This window comes from Chelonoidis abingdonii, chromosome 4 (assembly GCF_003597395.2).
Source record: "Chelonoidis abingdonii isolate Lonesome George chromosome 4, CheloAbing_2.0, whole genome shotgun sequence".
NCBI classification, from domain to species: domain Eukaryota; kingdom Metazoa; phylum Chordata; order Testudines; family Testudinidae; genus Chelonoidis; species Chelonoidis abingdonii.
Window position 1 is genome coordinate 151,870,258 of NC_133772.1, and position 22,052 is coordinate 151,892,309.

General features: G+C 40.7%; 1 protein-coding gene across 2 annotated transcripts in view; it reads right to left on the minus strand.

Moving 5' to 3' along the window:
* Window positions 1-4,937: 4,937 nt before the first annotated feature.
* Window positions 4,938-22,052, minus strand: part of LOC116823478 (E3 ubiquitin-protein ligase pellino homolog 2) — a 149,463-nt gene continuing 132,348 nt past the window's right edge. For both annotated transcript variants that reach the window (XM_075065778.1, XM_075065777.1), the window contains exons 4-6: window positions 14,644-14,841; window positions 13,662-13,850; window positions 4,938-11,321 (exon numbers count right to left, since the gene is read on the minus strand). In XM_075065778.1, the coding sequence (XP_074921879.1) occupies window positions 10,755-11,321; window positions 13,662-13,850; window positions 14,644-14,841 (954 nt within the window). In that variant the 3' untranslated portion in view covers window positions 4,938-10,754. The remainder of the gene's footprint in view (window positions 11,322-13,661; window positions 13,851-14,643; window positions 14,842-22,052) is intronic.

Here is a 22,052-nt window from a genome sequence, read left to right on the forward strand (position 1 = left end):
TTCAGCTAATGAGGAGGGGTAGAGTCATTGCACACAGGTATTTGTTAAATGAAGAGAACCCTTCACTGGACATTTCTTTTCTTAGGATTTGTCTACACTGGTGCGTCATTGGCAAAACTTTTGTCATTCAAGGGTGTTGCTAAAAGCCTTGTAGTGTAGCCATAGCCTTAGTTACCTTCCTGAATCCTGAAGTCCAACAGCTGTGACTGTTTTACCTCAGTTAATACTTGGTCATGCACTGCTCTGCCTGCATGTTTGACGGAGAAGTGCACAGGTGAGCTGTTGAGCAGATAAAGCTCATTTCTCCCCTAGGACTAATCATGCACCCAACATTTTTGATGTGAGTTTTGCCACTGGCTTCCCTGGACGCAGGATCAGACCCTCCTGGAGATTAGAAGAAGCAAGTCTACCAACTTGTCTGGAAAACGTGGTGTTTCCAACCTTGCTCTGAGATTGCTCCCTGCCCATGCAGACTGTGGATCATGCAGAGAGGCACAATCAGAATGAAGGCAGAGATAGAACACCTGGATTACACTTCTCCGGGGGTGGAAGGACGTTTTTCCAAGTGCAGAAGGCAATTCCTGTAAATTTTGCAATTCTGGCCCTCTGGAGGCTCCTGGATCCCTTCAGATCCATGTACTCAAAACTCCAGCTGCTACTAATCCAATACCTAATGCCCTTCCTCCTGCTTCCCTTTCAATGGCAGCACAACTTCTATCCACTCTACAATGATCTTCCTCAACCAAGGAGCACTAGACCAGGAATGATGCTCCATAACCTGGTCAAAGGATAGCGAGTGACAGCACCAAGCATTGCCTCCTTCCACAATGCCCCTGGTCTCTGCTGGCCCTAGTGAGCAATCAAACCCAAGTCACCACACGGTGTGCTAGCCTGCAGCCCGGCCTGTTAGCCATTGGAGAAAACTGGCAGAGCAAAGCAGCTATCAGAGCCAGAGCACCATGCATGTGGAATAAACAACCTGCCAAACAATGTGGGGGCACTGGAGTTTAACCCTTTACACTGCATATGATCCAAGCACCATGTTGTACAGTCATTGACAAATAAACCTCAAAACATTCCAGGGACAGACAGGTGTTAATATATAGCTAGTTGGAAAATGGGTTCCCCCTCAGAACATTTCAATGAAAGTAGGGAGAAAAAAAGGTGTTTTTTTTTTTGTCAAAACATGGAAAGCTCACACTTGGTGTGAAAGTGTTAGTTGAAAAGCTGATTTTCCATCAAACAGTTTCAACAGAAAGTTTCTGCCAGTCATAGGTAAATATTATCCCCATTACACATATGGGGAAACAGACAGAAAGGGTATGTACTCGCCTAACGCTAGATCAGCAGCAAAGCAGCATTCAAACTCAGGTCCTCTTGCCTCTCATGCTTGTGGCACTTTTCTTCAGACTTCTCTCTCGTTTAGCTTTATGGCTTATATTGCGATTACCTCATAGGGCGGCTGTATCATTTCAATACAAAGCCACGAGCTACATTACATTCTTACTATTACTCTTTTCCGTACTGGGGGCTGTGAGCTCCAATGGAGATCAAGGTCCTATGGTGCTAGGCACCATAAGAGACAGTGCCTGCTCCGAAGAGCTTACAACCCAAAGTGTAGGAGGGGACGGAGGAGTGAGTTGCCCAGGATCACATAGCAGGTGAGTGGACGAGCGGGGAACAGAATACGGGTCTGTACTTGTCAGAGAGATGAGAGTCAGAAGCAGGTTGGGATCCTGGCAGATTTAATTAAATAGAAGTCACTCACGAAGCACGAGCAGATTTCAGTTTGCCTTTGCCAAGGATTCGATTAACCCAGTCTAGCACCTGACCCTCTGGACTCTCTCATAAGACAAAAACGTAACCATTTAATCCTTTCCCTTTCTGCTTAGTGGAGGGGTGTGGCTGGGGGGGACGTAAAGGAAAGGAGTGGGGACATGAGCTACAGAGCTAGCTCAGAGGTGACAGATGTTCTCCGTAACTTTGACCAGCCAGCTGAGCTGAATCTGTAACTTTAGTTTTGCAGTTTGGCCCACATCCTTCTCCAGTCTGAGCCTGAAACCTTCCCACTGCCCCACCATGCACACACCTGGCTGGGCTGCTGCTCCCTAGCCCTTAAACCTCAGGATCTAAGTAATCTCTGTGCTGCTCATGTCACACCCTGGTGAGCTGATGATAAGGAGGAGCAGCACATGAGGGAATCCCAGGCCTGCAATTCCCCCAGCGATCCCGGTTGGGAGTCATCCCATTAGCAAAACTGGGCTCCCTGTCCAAACTCTGCAACAGACTCTTCACATCCCCTCGCACAGAGACGCTTATTGGCACGAGGGACCTTCTCAGTTCTGCAGCAGAGGCCTGGGTTTGGCCTTCAGTGCCAAGTGCTCTGATGAAAGGACAGCCATGGCCAGCCCATGTGCTCAGGTTTCCAGCTGCCTGCTCCTGTCAACCTGCTGCACTAATACAAGGGGCTAATACAAGTGGCACTTTAAACAACTTGCCTTTTAAACAAAGGTGGGTGCTGCCCCCATCTCGTTACAAGAATAACTATTAGCCCTGGCACCTAGTGAAATTCCCAGTGGATAACTGCATCCTACCTATCTCCCCCCCTCCAGGCTCGCAATCCGATCCAGCATTCACTCTTAGCTCTTACACAGCTGCCAAGGTATACCCCGGCGGCGGCTGCGTGTCCCTAGAGGGCAAGTTTTGTCTGGAGGTTGGGGGGCGGGAAGGGAGAGGGCAAGAGGGGAAGATGCATGCGCTGTCAGAGGAATGAGGGCATAATCAGGGTTGGTCTATGGTCACTTTTTCCACAGTGAGGGATCCCAGGGCTATACCCATGACATGGAAGACAATGGTAAAAATAGATAGCAACATGCTGTAGAGGCGACTTCCTATCCCCACCCTGGGTTCCAGCCAGCACTGTGCTGCTGTCTAGATCACACTTTGGGTGCGTCTGCACTCAGTGTTTTCCCCAGAGGAAGGGGCCACTCATGCCCCAAACAACATTTGTTCACCCCACGTCCACTTTTGAAGTTTCCTCTCTTCCCTTTAAAGGGCTGTAGATTCACAGCCACTGGGGGATTTCATGCAGTGAAGCAAAGACAACTAGAAAAGTGCCACTGTCAAGAGGGCAATTTCACACCAAATGATGTGATTGTTGGTCAGCTGGAGGGCAGGGCTCAGGGACACCAGCTGTTTGCTGCACCATCACTGAACAGCTGCATTCCTGCTACCCGAAGAGTTGCCCTTAGTTTCACCCCAAGGACTAAGGGCAACGTGCTTCTATAGATTATCTGCTCTCGGTGTTGAGCAGTACCTAGTAGCAACCTCACCTACCACTGGTATCCAGGCCACCCGTTAGTCAAAGAGCACCCTCAGCAAGCCAGAATTTGCACTGTCCCAAAGTAAGGAGGTGGGAACACACACTTCTCGCAAAATGCTTTGTTTTATACCAAATGAAACTTGAGCGTAAAGCATTCACCTCTGCACCTGTACCTCTTTGATTCTATAAAAAACATCAAACAACGCTACAATGCCTGAGAATCTGAATTAAGATCCATATAATTTGCACCCCCCTCAACATTACCCACATGGCAACGTATGCTTCCATCAGAGGCTGTCAGTGTAGTCCTAAGAATGCACAGCAGGATCTGCAAGACAACTAAGCATCCAATCCACATGCAACTCTTCAGAGGCCTGCAGTAGCAGATGTTTTCTGTTAGTTCTGATTTGCCCTAGAGCTTCCCTTTTCTCCTTCTCCACCTCAGTCCTGGCTCCTAGCATCACCTCTCCCCACCTCCTCCCCCACAGCACAGAACCACCACCAAAAAATTCCTCCTCACCCAGTACCAGGATTGTAAACAGACTGATACCACCACTACTCCTTAATAAATCAGGCCCAGCACAGCTATTTTTCATCTCTGGTGGATTCCTTCCGCCTGCAATTTTAAGGCAAGTAGTGCTACAGTTGGTACATTGAGCTACTGCCTGATCAGGCTTGGGTTGCTAATGTTTAATGTGTGTTGCAGAGTTATAGTTTTCAAGACACTTTATGGATAGATAGAGGTCCCAATTTAGGAAAATATTATTTTGACCAGAAATTAAGCATGTACTTAACTTTAGGTCTCTGTTTAAATTCCACTGAAGTCAGTGAGACTTGCACACATGTAACTTTAAACATATACTTGTATGTTATCCTGAAAACAACTAAGCCTAAGCATGTCCTTAAGTGCTTTCCTGAATCCTGGCCTAAAAATGCCTCAAATTTTGGAAGGTCACAATCCTTCCTATCCTTATACATATAAGTAACTTTAATCACCCAAGTACGTGACTATGCATGCACTTAAGGTTACTCACAAGCATAAACATCTGCAAAATCAGGGCTTAAGAAGAAACAACAAGTCACAGGGCAGATCAGGCATGGCTGTGGAGAAGAAAGATGCCTAGGAGTGGGGTTTTAAGGAAGCATTTGAAAGAGAAAAGTACAAATGAAACAGCTACCCACACGACTAGTTTAAAGGCAGAAGACTGAGAAAGCTATTTTCCCATGTGTACTGGTGTTAGCCATAAGTTACGGATAGAACCATTTATATACAGATAATCCAAACTTCTGGTTTTCCTAAAGGATCAGACCTCCTGGAAAATTATTTAAAATAATTCTCCATTAAAAAAAGGCTGGTAGAAAACATCATGCTACCATGCTGAGAAAAAGTTGCAGGTCTTCTTGTTTCCCCTTTCCATGCGGTCTTTAACATTCTCACTCCCCCACAAACAAAAACAAACACACACAGACAACCATTCTTAGATCATTTAAAAAAAAATGAAGCTTATGTATTCTGTGTGTGCATACAAAAAAGGGACAAATACAGAGAGAGATGCAAACAAAGTATCAGAATTGCCATTAAGGGAATTAATTTTAAAAATCACAAAGCATGTTATTCCTGGAAATTGCTTTTATTTAGCAATGATGTTAACACCACAAGAAGGCAGCTGGCACTGAAATCACAAGAAAAGTTCAATTTAAACAAGGGACAAAACATAGATTAACTGAAATTTTAGAGCATTCACACTGAATACTCCCCATAACTTGTCTGCACAGAAGTTCTCAGCCAGGGTGTTTTGGTTTCTTATGTTGACTTTACTAACTTTTTTTGGAACTGAAAGTTACATTTCACTGACAACCTGGAGGAAAAAAATAATTAAAGGACTCAAAGTCAATATTGAGATAACATTTTAATATTTTTGAAGTTTTTCCTGTAAAATGGCTTGTACTTCCACAGGTACAACAGTGAAGAAATAATTTTTGAATCCATTTCACATGGCATATAAAAGATTGGTTTTACAAATATATCCTGAAAATTTAACAACTGGTAACACTGTATAAGGTAAACATAGCCACTTCCCCTTGATACTGGGCTTGCTGTTCAAATGAGCTTTTCCTACAGCTGTGTTACAATACAAGAGCCTGTACAAGGATACCTATTTAGCAATGTGTCTGATGAAAGTGAAACACAATGCATATCTTTATCCATCAGTTACCCATGATGCAAAGGAACACAAGGTACTTGGTGAAGGTTAACTGCCCATCTGGAAAGTATAAATATGCCCCATTAAAAATAAAGTGATTTGAGAGCTACTGCTTTCTTCAAAGTAACTTCTGTTTGGTGTGCCAGCAATTTATACTTTTGCTCTGCTGCTAGCAAAACCAAAGATGGCATGTCTTTCTCTAACTAGTGCTGAAAGTAATATTATACACCCCAGCTCCCACCTATAGGAACAAAAGGTCAGATACTGTGGTCTTTTCAAGAACAAAACTAATGCTGAAATCAATGCAAATTTGCTTGCATAAGGACCACAGAATCTGGGTACGAGTTTTGTTTGTGTAAGGAAGTCAGAAATTGATCCTGAAAAGATACCCTTCACTTTTCCTAGTACCAGCTTTGGGGACTACTTACAGTGCAAACCATTATAAATGGGAATTAAAGATAATTGCCAAAAGAGAGAAGTAAGTGCCCCTCTTTGCTTCTTTGTGATCAAGCAATCCTGAAAGGCTTTGGTTTTTAAAACACCAGCCCTCCACAAAACACACTGGTTTTCTTGCACTGTCTATCCTATAACTATATGAATGGAGAACAAGAGGAATTAAAATACCACAAGAAGCTGTAAACTGAGCATCAGAGAGAGGAAAAGATTTTAGCCAGAAGATTTCAAACTATTTGGCTTTTTTAAATCTGAAACTCAAGTGCTTAAAGACACTTCCCTTAAGTGTTTTAGGTTCAACACTTCTGTACTTCAATTCATGGGTGAGAGCTCCCACCTGGCATCTGAGTCATCCACAAAATTGGGGAAGACCAGACTTGACATTGCTCATATGGAGTAAATCCTCTCAATCTTTTGTAACGATCAGAGAGCATCAAAAAGGGGCACAAATCTTGTTTTAAAATGCCATTTGCAGCTCTCACCTTTAATATAAGTCGGAGACGTGGCAAAGCAGTTCTGTATCAGAGACAGCTTTGTTACCAAGCTGGAATGCATTTCAGTACCTTCCATTAGCAATGATGGCGGCCAGATGATGAATTCTTTTTGGCTGGTCTTCTGCACTAGAATTTAATGTCAAGACTTATCAACATCGGAGATAAAAGTGGATTTCTCTTGTAGGGCTCTATTTTGAAGTTCCATTTCCCGTAGTATGCTTACCCCTTTAAAAAATTGTGAGCAAGGAAGTAACTTAGCTGCTGCAGCAGCCCCAAACAGAGAGCTACCAAAGCTCAAACCAACAGTCATGTTCTGGCTATTTTAGTATGTTTGTGTGTGTAAATATATAAAATAATTATATAAAGACACTTTGTAGTCTCTCAAAAATAGTGAGTTATTTAAGTACGAAGATTAGGCGGCATCCCACCCCCACCCCCACCGCTTTCTGGCCATATTCTAAAACAGGATTCTCAAATTCCAGAGTCAGAAACAAAGAGTACAAAAAATCCCTCCCCAACCCATAAAGCAGCAACAAGAGCGTCAAGGTTTTTTTCTTAATGAAGTGAAGACAAACCTTTGTTGGACCTATCTATAAAAAGGATTCTCTTCAATTTTTGACTGTGTAATAAGTTAAACAAATTAAATCAACCAAGAGATGCATGAAAATCAAAATGGCTATAAACATGCTTATATCCTGTTTTGTGTCAGAATCGGTTTGATGCTCTTAAGAGAGCCAGTCTATTCTTAAAGGCTTTCTCCTTCTTTCCATCCATGTCCCAAAGAATGTCTTCTCTAACCATCTATGCCAGGCTACTCTGAGGCACAAAGGTACCATACTTCATAATTAAATACTGAGGCATGATTAATATGAATTACTGTTCTAAAAGATTTTGCTTAATTTGGACCACAATTCAAGAACAGACAACTTAATACTGAGTCTTCAGTGTAGACTTTAGCCCTCCTTCCAAAAAACTGCCTGAAAAAAGGAGAATGTGAGAGCCGCAGCATACAAGAACTGAGAAGCAGAGACTAAAAAAAAACACTTTAAGTAGAGCTGTGCTTCAAACAGCTTTGACTCATTCAAATGAAACTGATGGAGTAATTGGTAAAATATTACTTACGGAACACTATTCTTATTGCTGACTTTTGTTGAGGGATATGCTAAAGCACTGACAGGTCTGATGGGATGGTCATTTAAATCATGAAATAAAAGAACATTTGTTTTCTGTCTAAGATGAACTTTCTGCAGATTCCTTTGTATGTATGTATTTATCAGAGATACAGAACAATTTCATTAGTTCAGAAAACCTGACCCCCCGCCCCCCCAATTTTAATTCCAAAGCAATGAAAGGGGACAGGGGGGAGAGAGAGAAGAGAAAGAGACTCCCTCTGATTCCAACTACTGGTCAGTGGGAGAGTACCTGGATTTATACTAATGAACTTCCAGAAGCTGGTTTCACTGGTAAGACACTATTTCCCTTTTTGCAGCATTTCTTGCGCTAATCCAAGCCTGATAGGAATAAGAGAGTTTGGACATAGTCTTTCAAGTGATACCTCTGCAGGCTTGAAACTCCAGAGTTTTGCACCCTAAGGAGTCATTTACACCATGGCAAGGTGAGTGTGTAAAACTGTAGCATTTTACACCCACTCTGTACAGGTGTACGTGACTGGGCAAGGTGTAGGGACATCAGCTCCCATATCTAGATTATAATGGCGAAGGAGGAACGTAAGGAGGCTTGGTATGGAGGTGCCTGGGAACTTTTATGACTACATGGGGAGACTACACTTGCCAAAATAGTTACTATCTCAGGGATGTGAAGGATATTGTAGTCCTGTGAGTGCAAAAGGTCTCAAAATCTAGGGCTCTGATGACCAGTTATTCCCTGCTGCCAAGCGTTAAATCTTGTGACCTTGGGACAACAATGTACATTTCCTGAAAGTTTGATTTTGTGGCCTCTCTCATGACAAAAGCTCTCTAGCTAAAAGAGACAGTTCAACAGAGCAGGGTGTAGTCTGCTTCTCACAGATGAGGTATATGCTAAGTAGAACAAATGCTGCAGAATGCAAGTGGAACCTGAGGAATTTATACTGAAGACAGCTAGGGAAGGGAAGAGACAGTTATATCCTTATGTTTCTGCCACAAACCATGGCAGAGAAATGAAGGCTAACAGCATTTTTTTCTGTCTGGTTGGGCTGTCCTTCTTGGTGGAACATTAACCACAAGGCTGCCTTGTGGAAGGACTTGGAACATGGAATCACAAAAGAATCTCACTGAAAAGGCACTAGGAAGAAGTGTATTGTTCTAGACTAACAAGATTTGTCCCCTCTCCAACCAGTGAGTGAGACAAGCAAACTGTACAATTTGGGATTTGTACAGGGAATGCTGCAGAATGACCACTACCTTTTATGGCAAAACGAAAATAAAGTTTAAAAATAGAAATAAAGCTATTTTCAAATTATTAAAATGCCAAACTTTTTTACACAGCAAAATTATATTAAACAGCAGCAGACAAAATAATATGTCCCACCACCATAGGCAAGGGACATTTTAAATGTTTATAAGGTTAACTATAAAACAATTTAACAACCAAAATATGAACAGGCCAATTCAAGTATATACACAATATATTAAAATCATATAAATTATCTATTTATACAAAGGGCACAAATATAGCAAATTTAAAGTGATATAGTAATCACTTTAACAGAACTGAGTTTTGAATAATAAGTTTCACCTTTTGATGATTTTCTCCCAAAGTTTTTCAACTTGGATAGACTGATACCTCAGATACCTAGATTACAGAGAGCAAGGATCAAGAATTATTATTCTCAACCAAATGAAGCTAGCAGAGTGGATGGTAGATCTCTCATGAAATTCTGATTTAATTATTTCCCTAGTAATTACCTATTTCTTCTCTTAAAAATCAGGAATTTCAGATTATCTACTGCAGATGAACTATCTACTCTACTGTGTATATTTAATGATTACATTTGAATTCTGTTTGATTTGAAAACATTTTAAATAAAAATAGATTCCAGCACTTCTCAAAAATGCAAGAAAAGATGGCAATAAGTCAAACAAAAACTACAGTTAAATTATGGAAGGATGCTCTCCTCATAGCATTTTGGCTAGTATCATGTAAGTGAGCTTAAAAAAACCAGTAGCTTATTTTTAATCACTTTTTGATTTCAAAAGAAGACAGCATGGCCCCAATCCAATCAAGCACTTAAGCCCCACAGAAGTCAAAAGGGCTAATGATGTGCTTAAAGTTAAGCATGTGCTTAGAATGCCTTGCTGGATTTAGGTTTATGTGCATAAATTACGTATAACAGCACCTAAACCTATATTCTATTGCTGCAGTGCTACCCTTTCATTAATGCAATTCTTAAAGGGTTGCTACATCTTAATTAACCCAGTAGTTCCAGGCATGCAAGGTGAGCAGCAAGGGCAAGCCACATTAAGCAGAAAGAAAGCAAAGGCAGGACTACAAATATACAGAAACTCTCTCTTTAAAAAGGTATAAACAACTTTACATGTTTAAAAGTAACTCAATTTCACAAAAAGCAGGTTAAAAAAAAATCAACCATATACTGTATTTCATGAACACTGGATATATACTACACTGAAAGGAAATCAAAGCAAACAGGAATTCCCCAGTTTCAAGTAATCCTTGATGCCTTTTTGGCCAACTGCATTATACCATAACAGGTCATTTAATAGCATTTATATGCTACAATTTATGCAGCTAACCTTTCACGTATGATCCAAATTGACAGTTGTGTCTAGTTAACATTCACCTATGTTTGCCCACACATTCCATATTAGCTCTTTGAGAAACTATTCAAGTTAATTATATTGCAAATTAAAGACAAATTACATTCTGTATGTTCCTTCTAGATTTGAAAAAATAGGTTTTTAAAGGCTTGTCAAAGTTTAGAAGAAAAAAATTTCCATTAAAAAATCCAAGTTCAGAAAAAAAAAAAAGACAATTTTTTTTTTCTGATTGAGGGTACTAATAGAAAGATTATTATAAACATACTACAATTTGATCAAGAAGACTTCATGAATATGCCGCTGATGAGCATGCAACACCACTGATATCTGTCAAGTTCCAGGTATCAATGTATCCCCATTTCATCCCCCATCAGGTCCCTTACCCCCCCAACACCCCTCCCCAGTAATAACAGTATTATAAAAAGGTAAAATCTAGAGTTAGTGGCAAAATCTTCACAGTACATTGTTAAAGAAAAATGTTATTGTGGTCATTTGTAAAATGGCATCAGTCAATTGGACCCTGAAAAATTAGTTTGACGCAGTTGTGTTCCCCAGTCAGCTGTGCTGCACAAAAAGGGCAGGAAGCATGAAATGCATGAGTACCATGAGGCAGTGGGATTTGAGACCAGTATTTTGCAGATTTCTCAGAGCACACATGTCCACAAGGGGTGAAAGCATAAGTTGGAGGACCAGCATCCACATAAAACCCTGCCTCACAACCAAGCCAAAGAGGCACATAGGGACCAACGGTTCTGCACATAGGACACTCGCGCTCATTGGCTTCTATGTCACTGCGATGTCCCCAGTTGTGATAGCCATGAACGTGACCACAGCTAAGGTAAGCCCAAGGCTGTTTCTCTTCTACCACATCTTTACGATTAATGCTGGGAAATGCTAAAGTATTTAGCCCAACAGGACACTGTGGCCTAGCGGCATTTATCTCCTGTCGCAAAGCTTCAATGTGTTTCTGAGTTGGTGTGTGAAACAGACCGTCTGCTGTTCTCCACAGAAGAGTGGCTCCACACAGGTCAATGAGAGAGCCATCTTGTAGGATGTTGGTCTCATTTTCTACCTAGAGGTACAACACAGACATAAATTTCAGATGGATCTTTTATAGACAATTTAGCTAATTCTGTGAATGACTCCTTTTCCTCAACATATACTATTCACTACCACAATTCTCTGGTAAAGTTCTCAGACTGTTTACGAATAACCTCTCTGGAAATTATCCTCCCCTCCCCCAGTACCCTTTTGATGTCGGGGTCTCTCTCCTACCTACCATGTCTCTTTCTCTCTCATCTTCTAGTCTGGATCTTCCCTGGGTCTCTCTAGCATGGATTTTCTCTGTGGTTGTCTCTGTTTTACTTACAGACAGTTCTGACAGGATTAAGAGAGAGTTCCCACTCCTTCATTCTGACTTGTGTGCCAGATAGTCAGCTGTATCACTCCTTCAGAGCTTTCTGTTGCATTTTGCTTCCTTTGTTTGGGCGGGCAAGTGACATTTTTTATTGCAGATACCAATGCTAGCCAAATTCACAAATATTTTTTTAAGTTTAATACTAAGGCATAAAAGTAACTGACAGCTAAATCTTAGTCCTCAATTTTCAGAAGTGAGGAGCATCTCTTACTCATTTTGAAGTCTATGGAAGCTGAAGGCACTCCACTCTTCTGAAAAATCAGGCTCTTAGTATATAAACAGGCATTGTGTACAAACCACAGTATAAGATTTACTGTCTAAAAATTCTCATTTTCTCTTCTGAATGAAAGCAGGTGATTATTCAACATTTTGAGAGAATATACTAAACAAAACAACAGCTTCGGTGCAGCTTTCCTTAATTTGTTTTAATGTCAGAAACATATAGGCAACGTGTGCTGTTGGTACCACCCTTGAAATGCTGAATGCACATTAAAATGTGTGTGTGACATTAACTGAGAACAGACTGCTTCTCAGGAGCGAGAAGTGTATAATTAACCAGAATCAGCTTTACATATTGCTAAGGGGTGGAACATCCAGTACTGTCATATCAAATAAATATCCTGGATATTAAACAGAGCACTTCAATAAGTGTGGCTGGCAGGAGGAGGGACCACACTTGATATACTCATTTAGCCCAAATTTGTGGATTAAGAACGGTAAATCATCCCTATAAAAACCCTAGATAGCGATACAATAATCTATTGATAAAAGGTAATTTACAGCAAGTGCTAAAGGTACGAAGTTCAGGGATCAGAACAGAAGCTCATCAAATGAGGAGAGAATTCTTTACAAACAGAAAAGGGAGAGGTTTCTTGGTATCATGGACTGAACACATTGCAAACTTGATTTTTACGAATCCACTCAAAGAATATTGCTCACAGCAGTACTAACCAGTATCCATGTAATTTTATTTACAATAAGAAGGCAAGTTGTTTTATCTGTGGAAGAGGAGACTTACTTATTCTAGAGCCGCTTTTCCTCAGCAGCACTAAAGGTGTTTTGCTAACAGTGTACAATTCTGTTCTGTCATTGTATTTTTGAATATAGCAAAGGCACCTACTGCCCAGGATATGGTGCTCTCCCTTTTAGTATCAGTTACAATCAAACTAGAATTAATAAGTCAATGCATCATTGCAAGAGGTAGGAAGACCAGGGGAAACAAGAAGTGCCTACTCAGAAGGGTAGGACTCCTGCTTCTAAGAACTGCAGTCCTAAGCAACCCAGACAGGGAGCATCAGTCGTCTCCCCCACATATCCGTAACAGTCAGGGATGGAGGGAGGGGAGGGAAAGAGTGCAAAAAAGAATCTCTTGAGCCCCAGAGTTGGAAGACGCAGTAGGAATGTGGCCATACAGTGGGGAAGAGGGGAAGAATGGGTTGCCCAGTAAGAAGAAATGTGAGGCTGAAAATGGATGAGTGGGGGCTGGAAAATTATTACCAACACTTCCCCCAATCCTCAGAGTCTAACAGCTTGATGGCTGAATAGTTACATCTGGCCCCTCTTAGAAAAAAAGGAAGGAAGAGACAGTTGAGGAGCTGGGAAGGAGAGCACTATAGCAAAAAAACCAGAATAGTCATTGAGATGTGCAAACCCTTCCCGTCAAAGGTCTGGAGGTAGTATGGGGACCCTGCTTTCTTTCCCTCTCCCTGCTAGTGGCATATCAAAGGCGAGCCAGGCCTCTCGGGGTCTCTAGGAAGCTGGAAGAGGAGCAGTAGAGCTCACTTGTCAGGACTGACACGTGTGTGTGTGCGCGTGCGCACGTGTGTACGCTTTCAGTGATCCCCTGCCCCAGTGCTAGGTGTGACAATGAAGTACAGTATTGTATCTGAGCATGTACCTCACACCTCTAATATCAGAGTTCTCAGTACCAGAAAAAAGAGCTTTTCCTATGTTAGTAGTACTTTGGTTTTGAATAACTGTGCACTTTCAACTTACTAGCTTCCCCCTTTGTTGAGCAGATCTGGTTTCTCGCAGAGTATATACATCACCACAGACAGAGATTTCCCGCCACACTCCAGGTTTAGACTCTTCGGTAAACCCTCCTTTTGGATGCATGACCAGAACACCATTGGTTGTTAATCCATCCATGTGCCCATCAGGATTTTTCCATTTTGCTGCTTTTTCCTAGATGTAACACACCACAACGATGGGAAAGAAGGCAGTCTTTTACTTTCAAAGCCTCAAGAGGATCAGCACTCAAGAGTATTTCACCAGCACAGTTAATGTTTATAAGGGTGAATAACACTCTTGGTGAATTCTAAGGCTGGTGGGGGATATTTTCAAAGTAGCAAGAGATTTAGCTGCACATTTTAAACCAGTATTTAAACTTTTGCAGAAAATTGTTACTTCTAACTCAATAAACCAAATGTCATACATGAGATGCTTGTGCAATCACTATGTTGGCTTTACAGACACTTAAATCATGAAGATGTTGTTAACCACTATAGTTTATATAAATTACAGTGTTTACTGTGTCTTGTACTGGGTGGTTGTTATATCTTTTCTTGGTAGCTAGCACTCATATAGCCAAAACAATCCCACTGTAAGTCTAATTAATGGTGAATGCCTCATCAGAACTCATGTTGCACCCTGAAGAGCTGTTGCAAGTCTTTTGTTTGTTTGTTTGTTTTTGTTTGTTGAAGAGGCCACTTAATTTAAACTCTGATATTAAATAGGTAGAAGCCACCGTGAAGAGTTCACAGAGTGGCAATACTTTTGGCTAATAAATTTGAAGTTCCCATACATTTTTCAAATAATAGAATTATTGAGCTTTTAATAAACCTAGGCACCAAAGTCAATAGCAATATACACAATCTGTAATATGGAAATTCTTGTGCTTTTTTTTTTTTTTTTCATCAGTCATATTGCATAGTGGCTATTTTTGCATATAGATAACATAGCAATCAGCAGTACTTACTCCAAGAAATATGTTTTTAGAAGAGTCAAATCCTGCTGCAAAAATCCTTGCTGTATACGGTGCATTCCTATCGCAGACAATCCTGCATGCAAACCTGGATATGGTGCTTTGTGTGATCTGAGTTTCATCACTGTTTTGACTGCCAGAAATTGTATCTGTTACTACAAAGTCTATAGGGCTTTCTGTTGATCTCCCAATCTGCAAGAATTCAAAATGCACTTGATATACAGCTCTCTAAATATACCTCACAGAAACATCAATGCTACCATTTTCACAAAGTTAATTTTGATCACATCAATTATCCACACTCTGCCAACCTCCTGGCTGGAAGGTGAAATTCCTGCTCTGAACTATCATATTTTACATATTTGCCCTTGGCAAAAATTCACCATTTTCATAGCAAGACAGCTTTTCATTTGATAAAACTGCTGTGGCTGTGTATGTACTGGCAAATCTGAAGCATATTAATTTTATTTAAAAGGGGAGGGGGGATTTTAGCTAACAGTGTGAAAATGTGGGTTACTGCTGTATTTCATACCCTCTTCTCTGCAAATAAATACTATACTCCTACATTCAGATAAATAAAAAGTTAAAGAACTTTGTTATTTTAAAATTGCCATGAAATTAAAATATGTTTTTAGACCAAAACAGCAGTTTAAAAATTATATCTTCACAGACAATGAGTGTAATTCATATTTTAAATATCACTGCATTTTTGTAAGTCTTATACATAAGATTCTCAGGACAAGATACTCATTTGGCCAGATGCATTAGAGCAGGGGTCGGCAACCTTTCAGAAGTGGTGTGCTGAGTCTTTATTTATTCACTCACATTTGAGGTTTCGCATGCACAGTAATATATTCTTACACGTTTTTAGAAGGTCTCTTTCTATAAGTCTATATTATATATCTAACTATGTTTGTATGTAAGTAAATAAGTTTTTAAAATGTTTAAAAGCTTCATTTAAATAATTGCAGAGTCCCCCTGGATCAGCAGCCAGGACCCGAGCATGGTGAAGGCTCACTGAAAATCACTAGCATGCTGTCTTTGACCACGTGCCATAGGTTGCCCTACACGCTGTACACTAAGAGTCACCGGTACTTTATGCAAGAACATTTTGAAATAACAAGACTTGTTGTATAAATCACTACTCTGAAAAAAATAAAGCAGCTGAGAATAAGGAACGGAAATCGTCTTCAATAAGGAGTCCTAAGCAATTTAAACCTTTCTCCCCACATCTATGAAACAATTATAGTACAGGAACCACTGTGCATTTGAATTGAAATATATAAATAGACAAGGATCGGACTATTGGATAAAAGGTGGCAGACACAACACCAGGAGCGGGACAGACTCGTTGATACTGCAAGTAATGTTATATATCACACTCTGGACAGTTAATCAGGTAGTTATCAGGTAGAGAACAAAAGAAGACATTTAAAGTACTTCTGAAACAGATGCCTCGTTGTGACCTGCTGGCAAAGAGGAAGAATAATTATAAAAGTATGCTCAATGTTCAGAGTAGCAGACGTTTAGTCTGTATCCACAAAAAAACAGCAATACTTGTGGTACTAGGTAGAAGACTAACAGATTTATTTAAGCAATAAAGCTTTTGTGGGTTTGCAGATCACTTTCATCAGATGCATAGATGAAAAAAAAACAATATAACGATATAGTAAAAAAATAGTTAATTAATCTCATTTAATGATTAAGCTCTAGGATTTGCAAACTAGATGCCATTAACTGGGCTGAAAAGACGGGAGTGGCTGGGTCATTACACATTTTGACTCTATTTTCCCTGTTAAAGTATTCCTCACACCTTCTGTCAATTGTCTGGAATGGGCCATCTTGATTATCGCTTACAAAAAGATTTTTTTTTCCTCCTGCTGCTAAATAGCTCATCTTAATTAATTAGCTTCTTTAGAGTTGGTATGCCACTTCCACTTTTTCATGTTCTCTGTATGTATATACTATTTCTTACTTATAGTGTTCCCAGTCATGCTACTGATGAAGGTGGGCTGTAGCCGCATAAAGCTTATTCCATAAATTTGTTAGTTCTAAAGATGCCATCAAGTACTCTTCCTTATTTATATGTAAGCTAATATACTTCTCAATGAAAGATCTTTAATAAAGTTGTGAGGAGTTACAATCTGTTGTAATTACTTGCACTTCAAAGGCAGAGCAATGGGAAAACATATAGGATTCATCAGATGCATCAACATCTCTGCGGAGTAAAAAAGAGCCAGTCTCTAAAACATCCCCCTATAAATCCACTTTGTCTATACAAAATAGAGAAGAAAAGCTGTCCAAGAATTAACAAATATATGACTGTTAATATTCACTCCACACAAAATGAAACCGTAGCGTACATCAAACATGCAGCAAACCCACCTAACTAGGACAACTGAAACCTGATTTTTGAACATATTAATATAAAAGCCAAGCGAGGATTTCCCTGCCCAGGCTCCAGATTGCTTTAGAATATTTATGTAAATTTGCTAAGCAAAACCCCACATAGAATAATGAAAGTAACTAATTGGTTCTAACCAAAACTATTCACTTCAACTTTCAGAGAAAGTAAGATTTTTAATAGAATGTACAAAACAAATACAGTAAAAATTAGGTAGCACAAAGTTGGATGTGTCACAGTTTGGTGCTCTTAAAAAGAAGAGTCAAACTAAAATATTATTAGATACGCTCCATTAACGGTAGCCTTCCCTTGAAACCTATTTCCAATGGACTGTAATTTGCCTCCCTAGAATTCCTGTAAAAGGTACGCATTGTTGCACAGTAGGGGCAACAGATTGGTCAAATTCCCAACTGACCTTGCAGAAACTGGTTACAGACTTAGAATCCTGTCCCACCTTAATCAACCATAAGCAATGTGAGGGTCACCTCAGTCATTGCTGAAGGGGGGGGGCTGATTACTTCATTTTGCTTTAATATGAAAATAAATTTCAGCTGTCTCAGTAACCTACTGCATATAAAGGTTAAACTTGGGTCCTGAATTCGGGTAGCCAATTGACAGATTTCCAACAAACTTTTACACATGTTGAAGGCTCAGAAGTTATCTTAGGAAAATGTGCCTTTTCTTATCAATGGCACATGAATACTGAGTATCATCAACACTCTAGGTCTACTGATTTGCATAGTGAATGCAGAGATCAGTCCAAATCTAATAAAATGTACCATGCTTATAAGGATCTACTTAAAGGACATCAGACACTACTATGTTAACTTGTTTGCTTACTAACAAGTGTTTCCTACTTGTTTTCGTCCAAGCTGTTAAACCTCTAACTCTGGATTGCTATTAGAGCTTTTAAGGTAGTTAAAACAAGAGAAGAATGTCCTATTGGCCTTGAAATCCTAGTGTTAACTCTCGGCTTTCTGCATAGCCACATCAAATCACCTGGCAACAGGGAACCTCAACTGTTTTAGACACTAGCATTAAGATCTATAGGCTTGAAGCTTTTATTTCTTGTGCCTATCAGGCTTAGACATTGCTGAAACGAGAGGAAATATTTAGTTGTGTTTTGTTTTTTTTAAAAGTGGCACAGGATAAAGATAATCCTGAGATTAACACATTTGCGTTGATAAACATATATTTGTACTAAATTTATATTCTGATATTCCATTCTCTTTGTAAAATGACATATAGAATTACTTCTGTGTAACAGAATACTACATATTAAATGCAGTAAAGCCATTTAAAAAAATCTCTCAACATTTTACAAGGTAAATTCAGCATTTGCTAGAGGCACTAAATTCACTCAGGACTACGGTAATTTAAAACAGCAGTATACTGTCCTTATGGATGTGGCAGGAACTACCTTCACAAGAGAAAGCTATCCAGTCTCCATGCAAATTCAAAATCTTTTGCCTTTGAGACTATCAAAAAATAAAAATTAATCAGTACCAATTGTAATGATTTTGACCACATGGGCAATTATCCATTAGTAGATAAGTTGACCATTAAGTCATTTGACAGACTCAGAGGACAATTACTCTGTACCTACACTAGATTTGATCTACCAATTTAGAGGTGTAAGGTTCTGGATTTTATTACCATTTCTCTGAAAGATTTAGTTCCCCCACCCAGTGTCTTTATTTTGGAAGGTCATGCTACTAAGTATCAGGTTGCAGACTGTTGCTTCCATTTTGTTTTAATACTTTATGAGCTCTTATTTAGAGATCTATAGGATATAGTTTGGGACACATACATGAAACATGCTAGTAGCTACAAACACTGCTGTACTGTAATGCTGAAGTACTCCTGAAAGTCAATCATAACTTTTCCAGCCGATAACCTGCCAGACAGCCTCACTGCCCATGATTTGTTATTAAAAGCTATAATAAGTCACCCACTCATTGATCCACTAGTGTCTACTTAAGATCACTCTTTGAAGATTCAAAAAGCTTCAAAAACAGACTCCAACAAGGAACTGCTGAACTTGAATTAATATGCAAACTAGATATCATTAAATTTAGGCTTGATAGAGACTAGGAATGGCTGAGTCATTACACAGACTGAATCTATTTCCCTATGTTAAGTATTCTCACACCTCTTGTCAACTGTTTGAAATGGGCCATCTCGATTATCACTACACAAGTTTTCTTTTCTCCTGCTGATAATTGCTCATCTTAATTAAATTAGTCTCAGAGTTGATATGGCTACTTCCACCTTTTCATGTTCTGTATGCATATATATCTCCTTGCTATATGTTCCATTCTATGTGTCTGAAGAAGTGGGCTGTAGCCCACGAAAGCTTATGCTCAAATAAATTTGTTAATCTCTAAGGTACTATAAGTACTCCTGTTCTTATTGGCAGATACAGACTAACACAGCTGCTACTCTGAAACCTGTCTTTGAAGATGGTGGGCCAAATTCTCTGATGATGTAAACAAGCGTAGACCCATTGACTTTAATGGAATTTTACTCAATGACAACGGAAGAGAATTTGACCCTACTACTTTAAACAGAACTTCGGAAGTTCTGCTCCACTCTGACAAATAAAACCTTCATACTCAATAAATACATTCAGGGTCCTCACTGCTTTATAGTACGTGTGACGTTATTGACATGAACTGTGACCATATAGATCATTGTTGCAACCAGGATCCTATGTTTGCACCAGGTCTTTTACAGAGGAGATCAAATGAGGTGTCTATGGAAAGGTTGTAATTTGCTGGTTATTATGCTGTCAGTATGCGTGCGTCATTTTTGTATTTGAAGTTATGAATATTGGCTATGTACTTGTATCTCAATGCAATGTGTTTGATTCTAAGTAGCCTCAGTGAACCATGTGGTCACTTCTTGAGAAGGACGTATCTCAAGTAAGTCCCCCAGTCAAGAAAACTGACAATGGACTCTGGGAGACGTCAACTATATCTGAGATTCTGCTAGGATAATGTTTCACTAAAATTGTAAACAATGCGTCAGCCTGCCAAAGCTGAATCATTCATGACATGCGACGCCAGGTGGATACAGAACTCCATCCTGTTGCTGTGAGCTTGCAAGAAAAACAAAGACTCGCTTCTGCCCACAAAGAGAAAAAAGAGGCCTCTGGAAGCCTCTCCATTTGTCTTCGTTGGTTCTTCAAGAGATGGCCTTGCTCCATCCAAGAGGAACCTGAAAGAAACTAGGAACAAAGGACAGTAACTATGGGGGTATGAGTGATTGCTGGACCAGACTGAGCCAAGCCAGTCGCAGTCTGTGAAAGAAGTTATTGAGACATCTCTGGGGGTGAGATATTCATTTGTAATGAGTTTCTTAATGTATAGGCTAGACTGTGTGTTGTTTGTGCTTTGCGTAACTACTGATTGGTTCTGTCTGTATGTAACTTGAACGCATTTAAATCCTACTTTTATATTTATGTGACAATCACGTTTTTGCTTATAATTAACCCAGAGTAAGTAATTAATAGCTGGTGAGCAAAGAGCTGTGGCATCTCTCTCTACAGTGTTACAGCGAGAGCGACAATTATTAGTTTACCAAGTATAAAGCTTATATAGAGCTAAAAAAGACGGTTACTACTCACCTTTGTAACTGGTTGTCTCGAGATGTGTTGCTCATATCCATTTCAAGTAGGCGTGCGTAGGCGCTGCATCACGTTCGTTCAAGAAGTTTCCCCCTAGCAACACCGGGTGTGGCAGGCGGCCCCTGGCAGGCGCCGTTGCGGCACCGCATATATTACCCTGCCGATCTCTCTGTCTCCCTCCTGCAGTTTACTTCCTTGGACGGTTCTCTCCCAAGACAGTGGGGAAGGAGGGGCGGGTTGGAAGTGGAATGACAACAACATCCAAAGGACAACAAGCAAGAAAGTGAAGTAACCGCTTTCTCTCTCGAGTGGCTTGCCATATCATTCCAAGTAGGTGAACCCCAAGCCTTACCTAAGGCGGGGGTCGAGTTGGGCACTGCTTGAATGCAAAACAGCCAAGCCCAAGCAGCTGCGTCTCGCCTGGATTGTTGTATCCGAAGCGTAATGTGGCAGATGAAAGTGTGGCTACTGAACGACCACGTAGGCTGCAGCGCAATATCTCATGGATCGGCACGCGAGCTAGCAAAGGCAATCTATGGGCCGAAAGCTGTTCTGTGAATGTGCAGTCCTGCTTAGCGGCTAGGCGTAGCCTAAATCATGGCACGCTCGAATGAACGCCGTACGCAAGACGATATCTCTGAGACGAAACGGGTTGACTCTTTATCGTGTCTGCACACGGCGACAAAAAAGTTGGGGCTCTCTACGGAAGGTCTGGGGCGGTCAATAAGAATGCAGTGCTCTACGTACGATCCAGCGAGTGTAATTGCTTGCTCTCTATGGGATGGCGTGAGGTTTTAGGAAAAAAGACTGGGAGGAATAGTGTCTGTGTGAGGTGAAAGGATAAACCACCTGGAAGGAAGCCGGATGCGGGCGCAGCTGCACCTGTCCTTGTGAATATCGTGTAAGGTGGGTCCACCATAGAGAGCGCAAAGCTCCGAACCTCCAGCGATTAAATCGGCTACAAGGAACGGCCAACCTTCCCACGATAAGTACAGGAGGAGAGCAGGTTGCCAAGGGGTGAAGGGGAGGCCATTAGTCTGCGAACAGAACCAAACTGAGGTCCCAGGCAAGGCGGGCAGTGGACGCGGGGGAAAAAGGCGCTCCAGCCCTTGAAGGAACCTCGAGACCATCGTAGAGAAAAAGAGGAAGCTCCCTTCCGGATGGAACGTCGAATGCATGACCAGGTGTACTGCAAGGATGAGAGTGCGGCCCGCTGCTTGAGGATACCAGAAGTATTACAATATTACAATGGATGGGAGCCGTGCAGTGTCGCGTGGTGGAGCCTGACACCAGTAGAAAGAAACCTCTTCCACTTGGCCATTAGGGAGACTCTAAGTGGATGGTTCCTGCTATCAGGGATGGTGGAGCATG